The sequence below is a fragment of the Daktulosphaira vitifoliae genome, unplaced genomic scaffold, assembly GCF_025091365.1.
Source record: "Daktulosphaira vitifoliae isolate Bord-2020 unplaced genomic scaffold, ASM2509136v1 Scaffold_2, whole genome shotgun sequence".
Lineage (NCBI taxonomy): Eukaryota > Metazoa > Arthropoda > Insecta > Hemiptera > Phylloxeridae > Daktulosphaira > Daktulosphaira vitifoliae.
The window spans coordinates 37,482,584-37,498,477 of NW_026099573.1; the positions used below are offsets into that span (position 1 = coordinate 37,482,584).

The window sequence follows — 15,894 nt, forward strand, 5'->3', positions numbered from 1 at the left end:
CATTTTCACCACGAAAACAAGTCCAGAGGTCAATTTTTTTTTTATAATAAAGTACATTACATTAGCTTTAATTTAAGATATATATAAAAGTGTCAGACCTTCCGGAACATTTTCAAAATTTAAGTTAAAAATGTTAATTTTTTGTGAAAAATGTGATCTTTTGACGTATCGTTGAAAGAAATCCGTTCGGTGAGAGCTGAGTAAAAGTGGTAACAGACACAAAAAAAAAAAAAAACACATCATAGTAAAACCAATACCTTCTCAGCTTCGCATCGAAGCTAAAAGAAAGTTAGATTGATAGTGTTGAATAGAGAGTTACAGTTAACGAAATTAACAGGCGAGAATAAAGGTTCTTCTGCCTATTTATAATTTTTTTTAACCCTAAAATCATCAAATTTTTTTATCAATATATCAGAAGTTAATAATATTATCATACATAAGTGAAATTTTTAGCAATAAAATCAATTGCACCTTACTTATAGTATTTTAATTTTTATAATTTTTAATATAAATATTACATTTAACTCTTCTGTAAGTACAACCAATATATAATTGTATGATTCAAAATTCATATTTATATTTTAATAATAATTTATAGAATTACTAAGTAATTAAGTAAATTGTGATTAATTATATAACAATAATACTTTTCATATTAATAATGACCTCGTATAAGATAAAAAAATACCATAATCGATGTTATACATTAAAATAAAAAATTCTGTTATAGTTCAGAGGCCATTTTCATATATAGGGTAAGGTGTCGGAAAAATTGTTTTTTTTTTTAATTAATATCAAGTAACTATAGTTAATATAACATATGTTTGAATCTCAGAGTATTTTATTTTCAAACATTTTCAAAACTAATATTAGAAAGAAATATTAATATTATTAATCTTGTTATTAATTTGTTGATTAATACATCCAAAGAATCAAGCTTATTTCACATAAAATTTTTTGTATCGCGTACAAAAACGTTATGAGACAACAATTCTATTTAAAGGAAATTATTATAATACCACACATGTTTTATCATAAATGTTAGTCTTCATATTTTTAAATGTACAACAAAATAAATACGTGTCATTTTACATTTTGTCAAATCATATTTCGTTCGAAAAATTTGAATCATAATAATAATTAATTATTTTCCATATGTTTTCATTAAAACTTTTCAAGTTTAGTGTTTTATTATTTTATTTGACTTTATATACAAAGGCTGAAAATGTTACAAATAAACAAATAGATCAGTTAGATAAGTTATTAATATATTCAGGATGGCAAAATTTAAATGTTGTGAACTTCATAAAATATAAAAATAAAACATATTATCTTGAAAATTTAATTGAAATACCTTCACATCGATCTCTATTTATGGTAAAGGTACGAGCTTTGACTATATATCTTGGATGCACATATGCAAAAGTTATGAATACTATATTTTCAATTATTATTAACTCCCTACAAATTTATACAAAAAATAAAGAAAGAAAAATCTTAAAAAACAATGTTTGCATTTGTACCGAAGGATTCATAAAAATAATAACTATATTAATTGTTCCATTAGCAACATTGATGAAAGGTGCCATGAATGCTTTACATTCAATACATAGTGTATCATCGGCTGATTTTAAAGAAGAAAGCTACGATGACTACATAATTAGTCCTTTGTTGGGGAGAATAGGTGATATTTTTGACAAATTAAACGATCGAACTCTATCCCGTGATGATATGTCTACATATTCGTCGGCATTTAAAACTATATATAAATACTCAGAAATCCTATTAAAAGATTTAAAAAACGAAACTGATTCATATTGTGTATTTGTACCTCATAATCAGTATTATTTATGGAATCAATGGGTTCTACAATATAAAGCCATCATTCAACGGGGCGAAAAATTGAAATTTTTAAAGTTCATAACACGAAAATTTAAAGATTATATAAAGTCAGTAATTATAGAAAATTATTTTCAACTAGGATTTAAATTTGATCCAATTACTGAAGAAACATTTGTACCATCAACAAAGGAACCAATTATACAAGGTATTTAAAATAAAATAAATATTAACTAAAATATCATTTCATATTCTTATAACTTTTGTTATAAATATAGAATTGGAACTTAAAGGGACAGATGAAGAGCCTCCAACGCTATTAGAAATAGAAACTCATTAAATGTTGTAATAAAATTAATTTTTTTCTTCATTATTGTTATATAATTAATCACAATTTACTTTATAACTTAGTAATTCTTTAAATTATTATTAAAATATAAACATGAATAATGTATCCTACAATTATTTGTTAGTTGTACACACAAGTTTAATATACCACAGTTATGTATAATAATATTAATAACTTCTGGAATCTTGATTCAAAATCACCTCTAATTTTAGATTCGATACGAAGCTGAGAAGGTATTTACTTTACTATAATGTATTTTTTTTTTTTTTTGTATGTCTGGTACCACTTTTCTCAGCTCTAACAGAATCGATTTCTTTCGACAGATTGTTGAAAGATCACAAATCTTATCTAATTGGAGATTTGAGCGACGAAACCCTAACGTGTCTGTCAACGTGTACGACTTGGAACGAGACGACGTTAAGATGAAGTGGTTGGTGTATCCTCTAAGAGTCGCCGACCAAGAGCAACAGAATCATTTTGACCTGTTGTACATCGGTGACTCTGACAAGTATCATTACGCGTACATTTCTGATTTTTCGAGGCTTGTACGCAGCCAAAAAACTAATCACAAATGCCGCATATACACTTGCAAACGTTGCTTCACCAGCTTTGATTATATGCCTAAAAAGTATATTCTTCGGGGTCAACAAGCGTTGGAGCAACACAAGTTGATATGCGGCAAGAACAAACCTATTTTACCCGTTATGCCGGCAGAGGGCAGTAAGGTCGAATTTGACGCGTGGGTAAAGACGCAACGGTTACCGTTTGTCATCTACGCCGATTTTGAAGCCTTACTGGAGAAAACAGACGATCGTATGGGTGCCTATACTAGGACTGTGCACATCCACCATCCCATGAGCTATGGGTTCATGGTGAAAACATCGGACGATGTGCCCTCCGAGCTCCTCGAACGCTATGGTATACCACAATCACCGGTGATATACCGTGGGTCCAAGGATCACGAAGAGGTCGCCAAGGCATTTGCGATGGCTGTAACTGAAGTGACGCGCAACAATTCTAAATTGTTGCGCAAAACCAACGTTCCCATCCGAATGTTTGTCGATGATGTGCGCAGGCACGAGGAGAAAGTGGTATGCGACTTGTGCCGTACAGCATTTAAGGATTCCAACCCCAAAGTCGCAGACCACTGTCATTTATGGGGCCGATTCAGACAGACGTTGTGCAATGCATGTAACCTGAAAGTGAAGACGGTCAACTTTGTGCCGTGCTTCTTGCACAATCTTTCAGGTTACGACGCTCATTTCATAGTCACTGAATTGGGGTACGACGACCAAAGGATTTCGGTCATACCAAATTCTGAGGAGAAGTATATTTCGGTCACAAAACACGTGACCAATAACTTCTCCATACGGTTCGTCGATACCTTCCGGTTCATGGCCTACTCCCTGTCCACCTTGGCCGGTAACCTAATGACGCCCGACTTCGTTAAATTCCGGGAGACGGCCAAGGTGTTCCGCCCGGAAGACATGCCGTTGGTGACGCGTAAGGGCGTATACCCCTACGAGTACACTGATAGTTGGGCTAAATTGGAAGAAACGGAACTACCACCTCAGGACGCTTTCTATAGTCAGTTGAGTGAGTCTAATATTGATGACGACGACTATAGACATGCCACGGAGGTGTGGAACCGTTTCGACTGCTCAACCCTCGGTGAGTACAGCGACCTATATCTTAAGATCGACGTGTTGTTGTTGGCTGATGTGTTTGAGAACTTCCGCGACATCTGTATTTCAACATACAATTTGGACCCGGCGCACTATTACACCGCGCCTGGTTTTAGCTTCGATTGTATGTTGAAATACACCAGGATGAAGCTGGAGCTCTTGAACGACTACGACATGCTACTGATGGTGGAACAGGGCATTCGTGGTGGGCTAGTGCAGGCCGTCAAGCACTATGCAAAGGCCAACAATTCTAAGACACCCGATTACGATCCGTCAAAACCAGAATCATGGATCGTGTACCAAGACTGTAAGTAATCTATACGTATATATATAAACGCGCAATATTTGAGCGGTGGTTTAATAACGTTTAATGTTTACAGGCAATAACCTTTACGGGTGGGCTATGAGTCAGCCCATGCCGTACGGTGGCTTCCGGTGGTATAAAGGAGCAGACCCTCTGGCTGACCTCCAATCGTTGTCGGACACTGGTAATACGGGGCGTATATATGAAGTGGACGTATCGTATCCACAAGAGCTGCATGACGAGCACAACGACTTGCCGTTCTTGCCTGTCAACGATGTACCGCCGGGTTCCAAAGAGACCAAACTCATGGCCACTTTGAAACCCAAACAGCGGTACGTCGTACATTACGTTAATCTTAAACAGGCGATCGCACACGGACTGCAAGTCGATAAAGTATGTATAGTTAACCTATAAACTATAAGCGATGATACTAATATAAATATTTGTACTGCAGGTGCACCGCGTTTTAGAGTTTCAACAAAGTGCTTGGTTGAAACCATACATTGAGTTGAACACTGAAATGCGGAAAAAGGCGGCAAATGCTTTTGAAATTGCATTTTTCAAACTAATGAACAATGCCGTCTTTGGTAAGTGCATGCTCAATGCTAAAGTGGGTTATTCGATAATTTTTTACATTTTATAGGGAAAACAATGGAGAACATGCGGAAACGCATCCGTATTGAGCTAATCTCCAGTCCCGAACGTCTAAGCAAGCTCGTAAACCAACCNGGTCACGAAACACGTGACCAATAACTTCTCCATACGGTTCGTCGATACCTTCCGGTTCATGGCCTCCTCCCTGTCCACCTTGGCCGGTAACCTAATGACGCCCGACTTTGTTAAATTCCGGGAGACGGCCAAGGTGTTCCGCCCGGAAGACATGCCGTTGGTGACGCGTAAGGGCGTATACCCCTACGAGTACACTGATAGTTGGGCTAAATTGGAAGAAACGGAACTACCACCTCAGGACGCTTTCTATAGTCAGTTGAGTGAGTCTAATATTGATGACGACGACTATAGACATGCCACGGAGGTGTGGAACCGTTTCGACTGCTCAACCCTCGGTGAGTACAGCGACCTATATCTTAAGATCGACGTGTTGTTGTTGGCTGATGTGTTTGAGAACTTCCGCGACATCTGTATTTCAACATACAATTTGGACCCGGCGCACTATTACACCGCGCCTGGTTTTAGCTTCGATTGTATGTTGAAATACACCAGGATGAAGCTGGAGCTCTTGAACGACTACGACATGCTACTGATGGTGGAACAGGGCATTCGTGGTGGGCTAGTGCAGGCCGTCAAGCACTATGCAAAGGCCAACAATTCTAAGACACCCGATTACGATCCGTCAAAACCAGAATCATGGATCGTGTACCAAGACTGTAAGTAATCTATACGTATATATATAAACGCGCAATATTTGAGCGGTGGTTTAATAACGTTTAATGTTTACAGGCAATAACCTTTACGGGTGGGCTATGAGTCAGCCCATGCCGTACGGTGGCTTCCGGTGGTATAAAGGAGCAGACCCTCTGGCTGACCTCCAATCGTTGTCGGACACTGGTAATACGGGGCGTATATATGAAGTGGACGTATCGTATCCACAAGAGCTGCATGACGAGCACAACGACTTGCCGTTCTTGCCTGTCAACGATGTACCGCCGGGTTCCAAAGAGACCAAACTCATGGCCACTTTGAAACCCAAACAGCGGTACGTCGTACATTACGTTAATCTTAAACAGGCGATCGCACACGGACTGCAAGTCGATAAAGTATGTATAGTTAACCTATAAACTATAAGCGATGATACTAATATAAATATTTGTACTGCAGGTGCACCGCGTTTTAGAGTTTCAACAAAGTGCTTGGTTGAAACCATACATTGAGTTGAACACTGAAATGCGGAAAAAGGCGGCAAATGCTTTTGAAATTGCATTTTTCAAACTAATGAATAATGCCGTCTTTGGTAAGTGCATGCTCAATGCTAAAGTGGGTTATTCGATAATTTTTTACATTTTATAGGGAAAACAATGGAGAACATGCGGAAACGCATCCGTATTGAGCTAATCTCCAGTCCCGAACGTCTAAGCAAGCTCGTAAACCAACCAACCTTCAACGACTGTATCAAATACGGTGAAAGGTTGTGCGCCGTCATAATGGACACAAAGATGGTCAAGTTTATCAAACCAATATACGTCGGTTTAGCAGTGCTTGACATTAGCAAGACGCTAATGTACAAGTACTTCTACGACGTATTGAAACCACATTATGGCAGTGCAATCGAATTGGTTTACATGGATACTGGTGAGTACAACCGTACAAAATAGAAATATTTTAAAATTGAGAAATTATTTAGAAGAAATATTTTTTATTATATATATATATATTTTAATTTTTCTCAGACTCCTTCATATACCTGCTCAGAGTAGGCGACTTCTACCAGGATTTAGCTGATAGCCCCGATTTACTGATGCTCGTGGACGCATCTAACCTGTNTCAATGCTAAAGTGGGTTATTCGATAATTTTTTACATTTTATAGGGAAAACAATGGAGAACAAGCTAATCTCCAGTCCCGAACGTCTAAACAAGCTCGTAAATCAACCAACCTTCAGCGACTGTATCAAATACGGTGAAAGATTGTGCGCCGTCATAATGACACAAAGATGGTCAAGTTTATCAAACCAATATACGTCGGTTTAGCAGTGCTTGACATTAGCAAGACGCTAATGTACAAGTACTTCTACGACGTATTGAAACCACATTATGGCAGTGCAATCGAATTGGTTTACATGGATACTGGTGAGTACAACCGTACAGTAGAAATATTTTTTATATTTATATATTTTTAATTTTTCTCAGACTCCTTCATATACCTGCTCAGAGTAGGCGACTTCTACCAGGATTTAGCTGGTAGCCCCGATTTACTGGTGCACGTGGACGCATCTAGCCTGCCCAAGGATCACCCTTGCTACTCCACCGATAGAAAGAAGATGCCCGGCTTGTTTTCAGACGAGACCAGTGGCCTCACTCTCTTTGAGATTGCTGCACTTCGATCAAAGTGCTACGCATTTGACATAGAAGGCAACGAACTCATAATGTCTAAGGGGATCCGTGGACACGTCGTCCGGAACCATCTGTCTTTGGACGACTACAAACGGTGTTTGTTCAAAGACGATGGTGATGGTGACGATGCGTCAAAACGAGCATTGGCTGGAGAGAATGCCCGTGCGGTCATCGGAGTGATACGCGGTGGTGAATCTCCACCGACATTATCGTTACCCTACACACCGTACCGACAGAACGTGTCAATCCGTTCGTTTGAGCACGAGGTTGGACTTTACGTACAACCAAGTTGGCGCTTAACCGTTTCGATGATAAGCGCTACACGCTCGACAACAGAATCGACACGTTGGCCCACGGGCATTATGCTATACCACCACCGGTAGACTTATAGTTTTTAAGTTATTATCTTTGTAAAAAAAAAATATCGCCAAGAATTGAAAATATTTTTTGTAAATATACATGTATATAAGTAGTTTTAAAACATTTTTTTAATGTAACATAATGTAGTAAGAAATTATATTTTTTCTAAAAAAAATATATGTATATTCGTGTACATATCTGTAAATATATATTTATATACTAAAACGTTTTTTTCTCTTCTGTACAGGCAGACATGGTTCAAACAGGATGAACAGGGATTTGAATGCGTTCAGACAGGTTTTAACATGTTCAGACTTGTTGAATCTAAATTATACGATTCCAGGATACACTGTTCGGTAAACCAACACAGTGTACCTACTACTTTTATATACAGCCTACTACATACCATGCATAGTACAACCTGCTACAATTATTATAGAGTATACTAAATTTGCTGTATATATTTAATGTGTAAAACTCTTCTTTGTACTGCTTAATACTACAGACTTATATTTAATATTCATTATACACAAAGACATAAAGTGTAGATAAATACGACAAAATTGTATAAAATTAAAATATTATATTTTATTGAATTTTAAATCTTACAAGTTTATGATAATAAGTTTTTTTATTTTATATAANTAAGATGAAGTGGTTGGTGTATCCTCTAAGAGTCGCCGACCAAGAGCAACAGAATCATTTTGACCTGTTGTACATCGGTGACTCTGACAAGTATCATTACGCGTACATTTCTGATTTTTCGAGGCTTGTACGCAGCCAAAAAACTAATCACAAATGCCGCATATACACTTGCAAACGTTGCTTCACCAGCTTTGATTATATGCCTAAAAAGTATATTCTTCGGGGTCAACAAGCGTTGGAGCAACACAAGTTGATATGCGGCAAGAACAAACCTATTTTACCCGTTATGCCGGCAGAGGGCAGTAAGGTCGAATTTGACGCGTGGGTAAAGACGCAACGGTTACCGTTTGTCATCTACGCCGATTTTGAAGCCTTACTGGAGAAAACAGACGATCGTATGGGTGCCTATACTAGGACTGTGCACATCCACCATCCCATGAGCTATGGGTTCATGGTGAAAACATCGGACGATGTGCCCTCCGAGCTCCTCGAACGCTATGGTATACCACAATCACCGGTGATATACCGTGGGTCCGAGGATCGCGAAGAGGTCGCCAAGGCATTTGTGATGGCTGTAACTGAAGTGACGCGCAACATTTCTAAATTGTTGCGCAAAACCAACGTTCCCATCCGAATGTCTATCGAAGATGTGCGCAGGCACGGGGAGAAAGTGGTATGCGACTTGTGCCGCACGGCATTCAAGGATTCCAACCCCAAAGTCGCAGACCACTGCCATTTATCGGGCCGATTCAGACAGACGTTGTGCAATGCATGTAACCTGAAAGTGAAGACGGTCAACTTTGTGCCGTGCTTCTTGCACAATCTTTCAGGTTACGACGCGCATTTCATAGTCACTGAATTGGGGTACGACGACCAAAGGATTTCGGTCATACCGAATTCCGAGGAGAAGTATATTTCGGTCACGAAACACGTGACCAATAACTTCTCCATACGGTTTGTCGACACCTTCCGGTTCATGGCCTCCTCCCTGTCCACCTTGGCCGGTAACCTAATGACGCCCGACTTTGTTAAATTCCGGGAGACGGCCAAGGTGTTCCGCCCGGAAGACATGCCGTTGGTGACGCGTAAGGGCGTATACCCCTACGAGTACACTGATAGTTGGGCTAAATTGGAAGAAACGGAACTACCACCTCAGGACGCTTTCTATAGTCAGTTGAGTGAGTCTAATATTGATGACGACGACTATAGACATGCCACGGAGGTGTGGAACCGTTTCGACTGCTCAACCCTCGGTGAGTACAGCGACCTATATCTTAAGATCGACGTGTTGTTGTTGGCTGATGTGTTTGAGAACTTCCGCGACATCTGTATTTCAACATACAATTTGGACCCGGCGCACTATTACACCGCGCCTGGTTTTAGCTTCGATTGTATGTTGAAATACACCAGGATGAAGCTGGAGCTCTTGAACGACTACGACATGCTACTGATGGTGGAACAGGGCATTCGTGGTGGGCTAGTGCAGGCCGTCAAGCACTATGCAAAGGCCAACAATTCTAAGACACCCGATTACGATCCGTCAAAACCAGAATCATGGATCGTGTACCAAGACTGTAAGTAATCTATACGTATATATATAAACGCGCAATATTTGAGCGGTGGTTTAATAACGTTTAATGTTTACAGGCAATAACCTTTACGGGTGGGCTATGAGTCAGCCCATGCCGTACGGTGGCTTCCGGTGGTATAAAGGAGCAGACCCTCTGGCTGACCTCCAATCGTTGTCGGACACTGGTAATACGGGGCGTATATATGAAGTGGACGTATCGTATCCACAAGAGCTGCATGACGAGCACAACGACTTGCCGTTCTTGCCTGTCAACGATGTACCGCCGGGTTCCAAAGAGACCAAACTCATGGCCACTTTGAAACCCAAACAGCGGTACGTCGTACATTACGTTAATCTTAAACAGGCGATCGCACACGGACTGCAAGTCGATAAAGTATGTATAGTTAACCTATAAACTATAAGCGATGATACTAATATAAATATTTGTACTGCAGGTGCACCGCGTTTTAGAGTTTCAACAAAGTGCTTGGTTGAAACCATACATTGAGTTGAACACTGAAATGCGGAAAAAGGCGGCAAATGCTTTTGAAATTGCATTTTTCAAACTAATGAACAATGCCGTCTTTGGTAAGTGCATGCTCAATGCTAAAGTGGGTTATTCGATAATTTTTTACATTTTATAGGGAAAACAATGGAGAACATGCGGAAACGCATCCGTATTGAGCTAATCTCCAGTCCCGAACGTCTAAGCAAGCTCGTAAACCAACCAACCTTCAACGACTGTATCAAATACGGTGAAAGGTTGTGCGCCGTCATAATGGACACAAAGATGGTCAAGTTTATCAAACCAATATACGTCGGTTTAGCAGTGCTTGACATTAGCAAGACGCTAATGTACAAGTACTTCTACGACGTATTGAAACCACATTATGGCAGTGCAATCGAATTGGTTTACATGGATACTGGTGAGTACAACCGTACAGTAGAAATATTTTTTATATTTATATATTTTTAATTTTTCTCAGACTCCTTCATATACCTGCTCAGAGTAGGCGACTTCTACCAGGATTTAGCTGGTAGCCCCGATTTACTGGTGCACGTGGACGCATCTAGCCTGCCCAAGGATCACCCTTGCTACTCCACCGATAGAAAGAAGATGCCCGGCTTGTTTTCAGACGAGACCAGTGGCCTCACTCTCTTTGAGATCGCTGCACTTCGATCAAAGTGCTACGCATTTGACATGGAAGGCAGCGAACTCATAAAGTCTAAGGGGATCCGCGGACACGTCGTCCGGAACCATCTGTCTTTGGACGATTACAAACGGTGTTTGTTTAAAGACGATGGTGACGATGGTGACGATGCGTCAAAACGAGCATTGGCTGGAGAAAATGCCCGTGCGGTCATCGGAGTGATACGTGGTGGCGAGTCTCCACCGACATTGGCGCTACCCTACACTCCGTACCGACAGAACGTGTCAATCCGTTCGTTTGAGCACGAGGTACGGACTTTACGTACAACCAAGTTGGCGCTTAACCGTTTTGATGATAAGCGCTACACGCTCAACAACAGAATCGACACGTTGGCCCACGGGCATTATGCTATACCACCACCGGAAGACCTATAGTTCTTATCATTGTAAAAAAAAAAAATCGTCAATAATTGAAAATTTTTTTTTTGTAAATATACATGTATATAAGTAGTTTTAAAACATTTTTTTAATGTAACATAATGTAGTAAGAAATTGTATTTTTTCTAAAAAATATATGTATATGCGTGTACATATTTGTAAATATATATATATATACTACATCGTTTTTTTTCTCTTCTGTACAGTACAATAGTTGTACGTGTAAGATGCCCTAGTATTTAAACTATAGTTACGTAATGAGGTGTCACATTTTGATGGTAAGGTATTATCCACCAAAACTCTAAGTATACCCTACTGTATTTTACATGTATCATACAGCTAGGTTTTTGACCATGTTTTAACCTTTCTGAAGAATTAAAAAGAAGAAAAAAGAGTTTTTTTTCATGATAGAAATAAAATCTTAGATAATAATCATTATTTTAAACATTATTATTTAAACGTATTTGTATCCATTATAATTTTAATTACAAGTTACGTTAAAAACGAGATTTTCACAATGTCTCAGTATATAATAATAATAGCACATGTCAATGCAACATACGTTTATTTTAAACAATTTTTTTTTTTTTTTTTTTAAATTATATACATGTTTTAGATACTTGTCGACAGATAGCTATTACTAACAACTACTGTTGGTATTTCTTGGTTATTTGTATTTGATGGTATGATTGGTTCCGACTGTATATCATCGGCCAGCGACCCAAAAAATGTCGAGCATACGTTTTCTCCGTTAGAAGACTGAAAAAAAGAAAAATATTTATTAAAAAATGTTCTACTCAGTTAGAAAAAAAAAAAATGTAATTCACCATTTCTTTAGTATATTCTTCCAGCATCGTCCACCGTTGTTCCAACTGCTGGCTCGCAAATTGTTTTATTTGGCTTATGTAGCTCAGATCGCTATTGGGTAAACTATTTCTAATCGTATAATCCGAAACCGCATTGATCAACATACATTTGTTTTCCACATTTACTTCATACTGAGATTTCATATATTGAGCCATCTGTTCCAACTGTTGTAGAACCAATGGTTGAATTACAGTCATCTTTTGATTGATAGTCTCAAAGATACAACATTCCAAAGCGCTGAGTTTTAAAATGTCTGATTGGGTGAGTAACACTCGGCATTCATCTTGTGCTTGTGATTCAAAGACTAGCGAAGACTCTCCTTGAAACGTAGTCTTTGAGAGTGTGACGTATTCATCCTTGAGTAAAATAATCTTTTGTCTTGATACAGGGTCGAAAATTAGCGACAGAATATTACCCATCAACGTATAAATCCGTTGTAGGAAATCTATCGTTATAAGTATGTAACGGGTTGACGATAGTAAACGAATAGTTACGTTAAATCGATCTTTTGGATCCAATCCTATCTGAACGAATTTACGAGGATTGAAATTCAAAACGTAATCAGTGCAATCGATTAATTCACTGTGAGGTTGGGGTTTAGCAAATGTTTGTTTGTTATAGAATTTGGCAATTGTAGCGAGAGAACCAGCCATTCTTAAAGTATACAAATATCGACTTAACACATTACCAACAAGTTAAAGTAACGTCTGTTTATATAGAAAATCTTATAACGATTAGAGCGCTATGCTTACACCACGGTGAAGTTATTAACTAATTTAAACCCAATAGTAATTAATAGTCTAATTTTCGTCGTTAGATATGATACAAACAGTTGTAAACACAAGCAGACGGGGTTCAAACAGGATGAACAGGGATTTGAACGCGTTCAGACAGGTTTTAACATGTTCAGACTTGTTGTATCGAGATTATACGATTCCAGGACATGCTGTTCGGTAAACCGACACAGTGTCCCTACTACTTTTATAAACAGCCTACTACATGCCATACATAGTACAACCTGCTAAAAATACCATAGCGTATAGTAAATTTGCTATTTAATGTGTAAAACTCTTCTTTGCACTGCTTAGTACTATAGACTTTTATTATACACAAAGGCATAAAGTTTAAATAAATATGACAAAATTGTATAAAATAAAAAAAATAGTATATATTATTGAATTTTAAATCTTACAAGTTTATGATACTAAGTTTTTTTTATTTTTTTATATAAATAAGTTTAAAAAACAAGGAAAAATATTAACAAATTACTGAAAATCAAACAAATATGCATTTCCACTTTTGCCTCTAGATAATAAATGTAATTTGTTGTCATCATTGTTGATATTGTAAGCTTCGATTTCTTCATTAGTTAATTTCAATCTCGGGATAAACACATTCATATTGTTGAATAGACAACCAACAACGACAACCCCATTTCGAGTGCTTGTATTTTTCATAGATATGACTTTGTATGGCGTGTGTTCCTCCAGATCACTTAATTTTGAATATCTTTTTAATGTACTCTGATCGTTGAACTGTTTCTTTAATTGCTCCATTCTAAAATAAAAAATTAACAAAGTTTTAAACAACTCTAAATATAAACTAGTAACCAAAGTCAGTTGAAAACAGTTTAAATGAAAAATATATATAAATGTATTACTTACATTATTTTATATCAAATGTCATAGAAATTCTTCAGGACAATTNTGGTGAAAACATCGGACGATGTGCCCTCCGAGCTCCTCGAACGCTATGGTATACCACAATCACCGGTGATATACCGTGGGTCCAAGGATCACGAAGAGGTCGCCAAGGCATTTGCGATGGCTGTAACTGAAGTGACGCGCAACAATTCTAAATTGTTGCGCAAAACCAACGTTCCCATCCGAATGTTTGTCGATGATGTGCGCAGGCACGAGGAGAAAGTGGTATGCGACTTGTGCCGTACAGCATTTAAGGATTCCAACCCCAAAGTCGCAGACCACTGTCATTTATGNTCAGACAAATGGTTTTTGGTATAATCGCTTTAGAAAAGATAATGAGTGAATGAGTCTGAAATTGATGTGACGTTCTTTTATAGTGTTCGAAGATCTTCTTTAGACAAGTTTGGGTTGGTTTAAACAGGTTCAGATACTATACAAACGATGTTGGAAATATGCTTACCTAAGCGTCTGGTAAACGATGATAGCAATTGTTCTCATAAAATGCATACGACAGTGACCACTAATACATGGTAACATCTTTGGAAAGATGATTACCAAAGCGTATGGTATCCGATGATAAGAATCATACGACATTACTGTACAGTGATCTCNACGTTGTGCAATGCATGTAACCTGAAAGTGAAGACGGTCAACTTTGTGCCGTGCTTCTTGCACAATCTTTCAGGTTACGACGCTCATTTCATAGTCACTGAATTGGGGTACGACGACCAAAGGATTTCGGTCATACCANCTGGAATATGCTGACCTAAGCGTCTGGTTACCCATGATAAAATTCTTAGAAATTATAATACCATAACGACAGACGTTGTCTTTGTTCTCATAATATGCTGACGTTTATGAACGTTATAATATAGTAATACATTTGATGTCTGGAATAGGCTGACCTAAGCGTCTGGTAGACGATGATAGCAATTGTTCTCATAAAATGCTGACTCCTATGAACGTTATAATATAGCGGTACCTTTGATATTTGAAATATGCTGACCTAAGTATCTGGTAGCCAATGATAAATTTTTTAGAAATTATAATGTCGTAANAAGAAACGGAACTACCACCTCAGGACGCTTTCTATAGTCAGTTGAGTGAGTCTAATATTGATGACGACGACTATAGACATGCCACGGAGGTGTGGAACAGTTTCGACTGCTCAACTCTCGGTGAGCNATGCTGACCTAAGCGTCTGGTAACCAACGATAAAATACTATGTAAAAATTAAATTCATACCACAATGATCATTACTATGCGGCGACATCTTTGATGTTTAAAATATACTTGCCTAAGCGTCTGGTAGGCAATAATACAAACTCTTAGAAAAAGAGAACTTTGATAAAACGCAGACAGCAATTATTTTTCGNTATCTTAAGATCGACGTGTTGTTGTTGGCTGATGTGTTTGAGAACTTCCGCGACATCTGTATTTCAACATACAATTTGGACCCAGCGCACTATTACACCGCGCCTGGTTTTAGCTTCGATTGTATGTTGAAGTACACTGNTGATAAAACGCAGACAGCAATTATTTTTCGTAAAATGTTGACGGTAATATGGGTTATAATATTGCGGTACCTTTGATGTTGGAAATATGCTTACCTAAGCGTCTGGTTACCCATCATAAAATTGTTAGAAATTATAATTCCATAACGACAGAANGCTACTGATGGTGGAACAGGGCATTCGTGGTGGGCTAGTGCAGGCCGTCAAGCACTATGCAAAGGCCAACAATCCTAAGACACCCGATTACCATCTGTCAAAATCAGAATCATGGATCGTTTACCAAGACTGTAAGTAATCTATACGTATATATATATATATATATATTTATATATACAGGGTGATTTTTTTATCATAACCCACTGAATTGCTTGCAGAATAATAATAATTTAAACATTTTTTTTTT

General features: G+C 38.0%; 2 protein-coding genes and 1 pseudogene across 21 annotated transcripts in view; 2 read left to right on the forward strand and 1 right to left on the reverse strand.

The window, feature by feature from the left end:
- Positions 1-1,090: 1,090 nt before the first annotated feature.
- The window catches only part of LOC126898487 (uncharacterized), a 16,618-nt gene continuing 1,814 nt past the window's right edge, over positions 1,091-15,894 (forward strand). For 2 of the 20 annotated variants that reach the window (XR_007702280.1, XR_007702283.1), the window contains exons 1-5: positions 1,091-2,047; positions 2,118-4,180; positions 4,254-4,570; positions 4,632-4,764; positions 6,721-6,980. Coding sequence is in view for 11 of the 20 variants with exons in the window: in XM_050672544.1 (XP_050528501.1) it covers positions 2,611-3,572; positions 9,216-9,823; positions 9,897-10,213; positions 10,275-10,407; positions 10,464-10,745; positions 10,806-11,404 (2,901 nt within the window). In the remaining 9 variants the exon portion in view is untranslated. Of the gene's footprint in view, positions 2,048-2,117; positions 4,181-4,253; positions 4,571-4,631; positions 4,765-5,635; positions 5,953-6,202; positions 6,485-6,604; positions 6,631-6,720; positions 6,981-7,040; positions 7,191-7,851; positions 8,159-8,277; positions 9,824-9,896; positions 10,214-10,274; positions 10,408-10,463; positions 10,746-10,805; positions 11,405-15,894 lie in introns of those variants that run through there. The other 18 variants (XR_007702275.1, XR_007702279.1, XR_007702281.1 and 15 more) reach the window with 18 other exon arrangements.
- LOC126898497 (uncharacterized) lies at positions 11,697-13,485 on the reverse strand. Its single transcript, XM_050672572.1, has 2 exons — positions 12,235-13,485; positions 11,697-12,166 (listed from the first exon to the last, which is right to left on the reverse strand). Exons 1-2 carry the CDS (start codon positions 12,925-12,927, stop codon positions 12,020-12,022), a joined length of 840 nt encoding a protein of 279 aa, XP_050528529.1. The 5' UTR covers positions 12,928-13,485; the 3' UTR covers positions 11,697-12,019.
- LOC126898227 (uncharacterized) overlaps positions 15,680-15,894 on the forward strand; it is a 2,176-nt pseudogene continuing 1,961 nt past the window's right edge.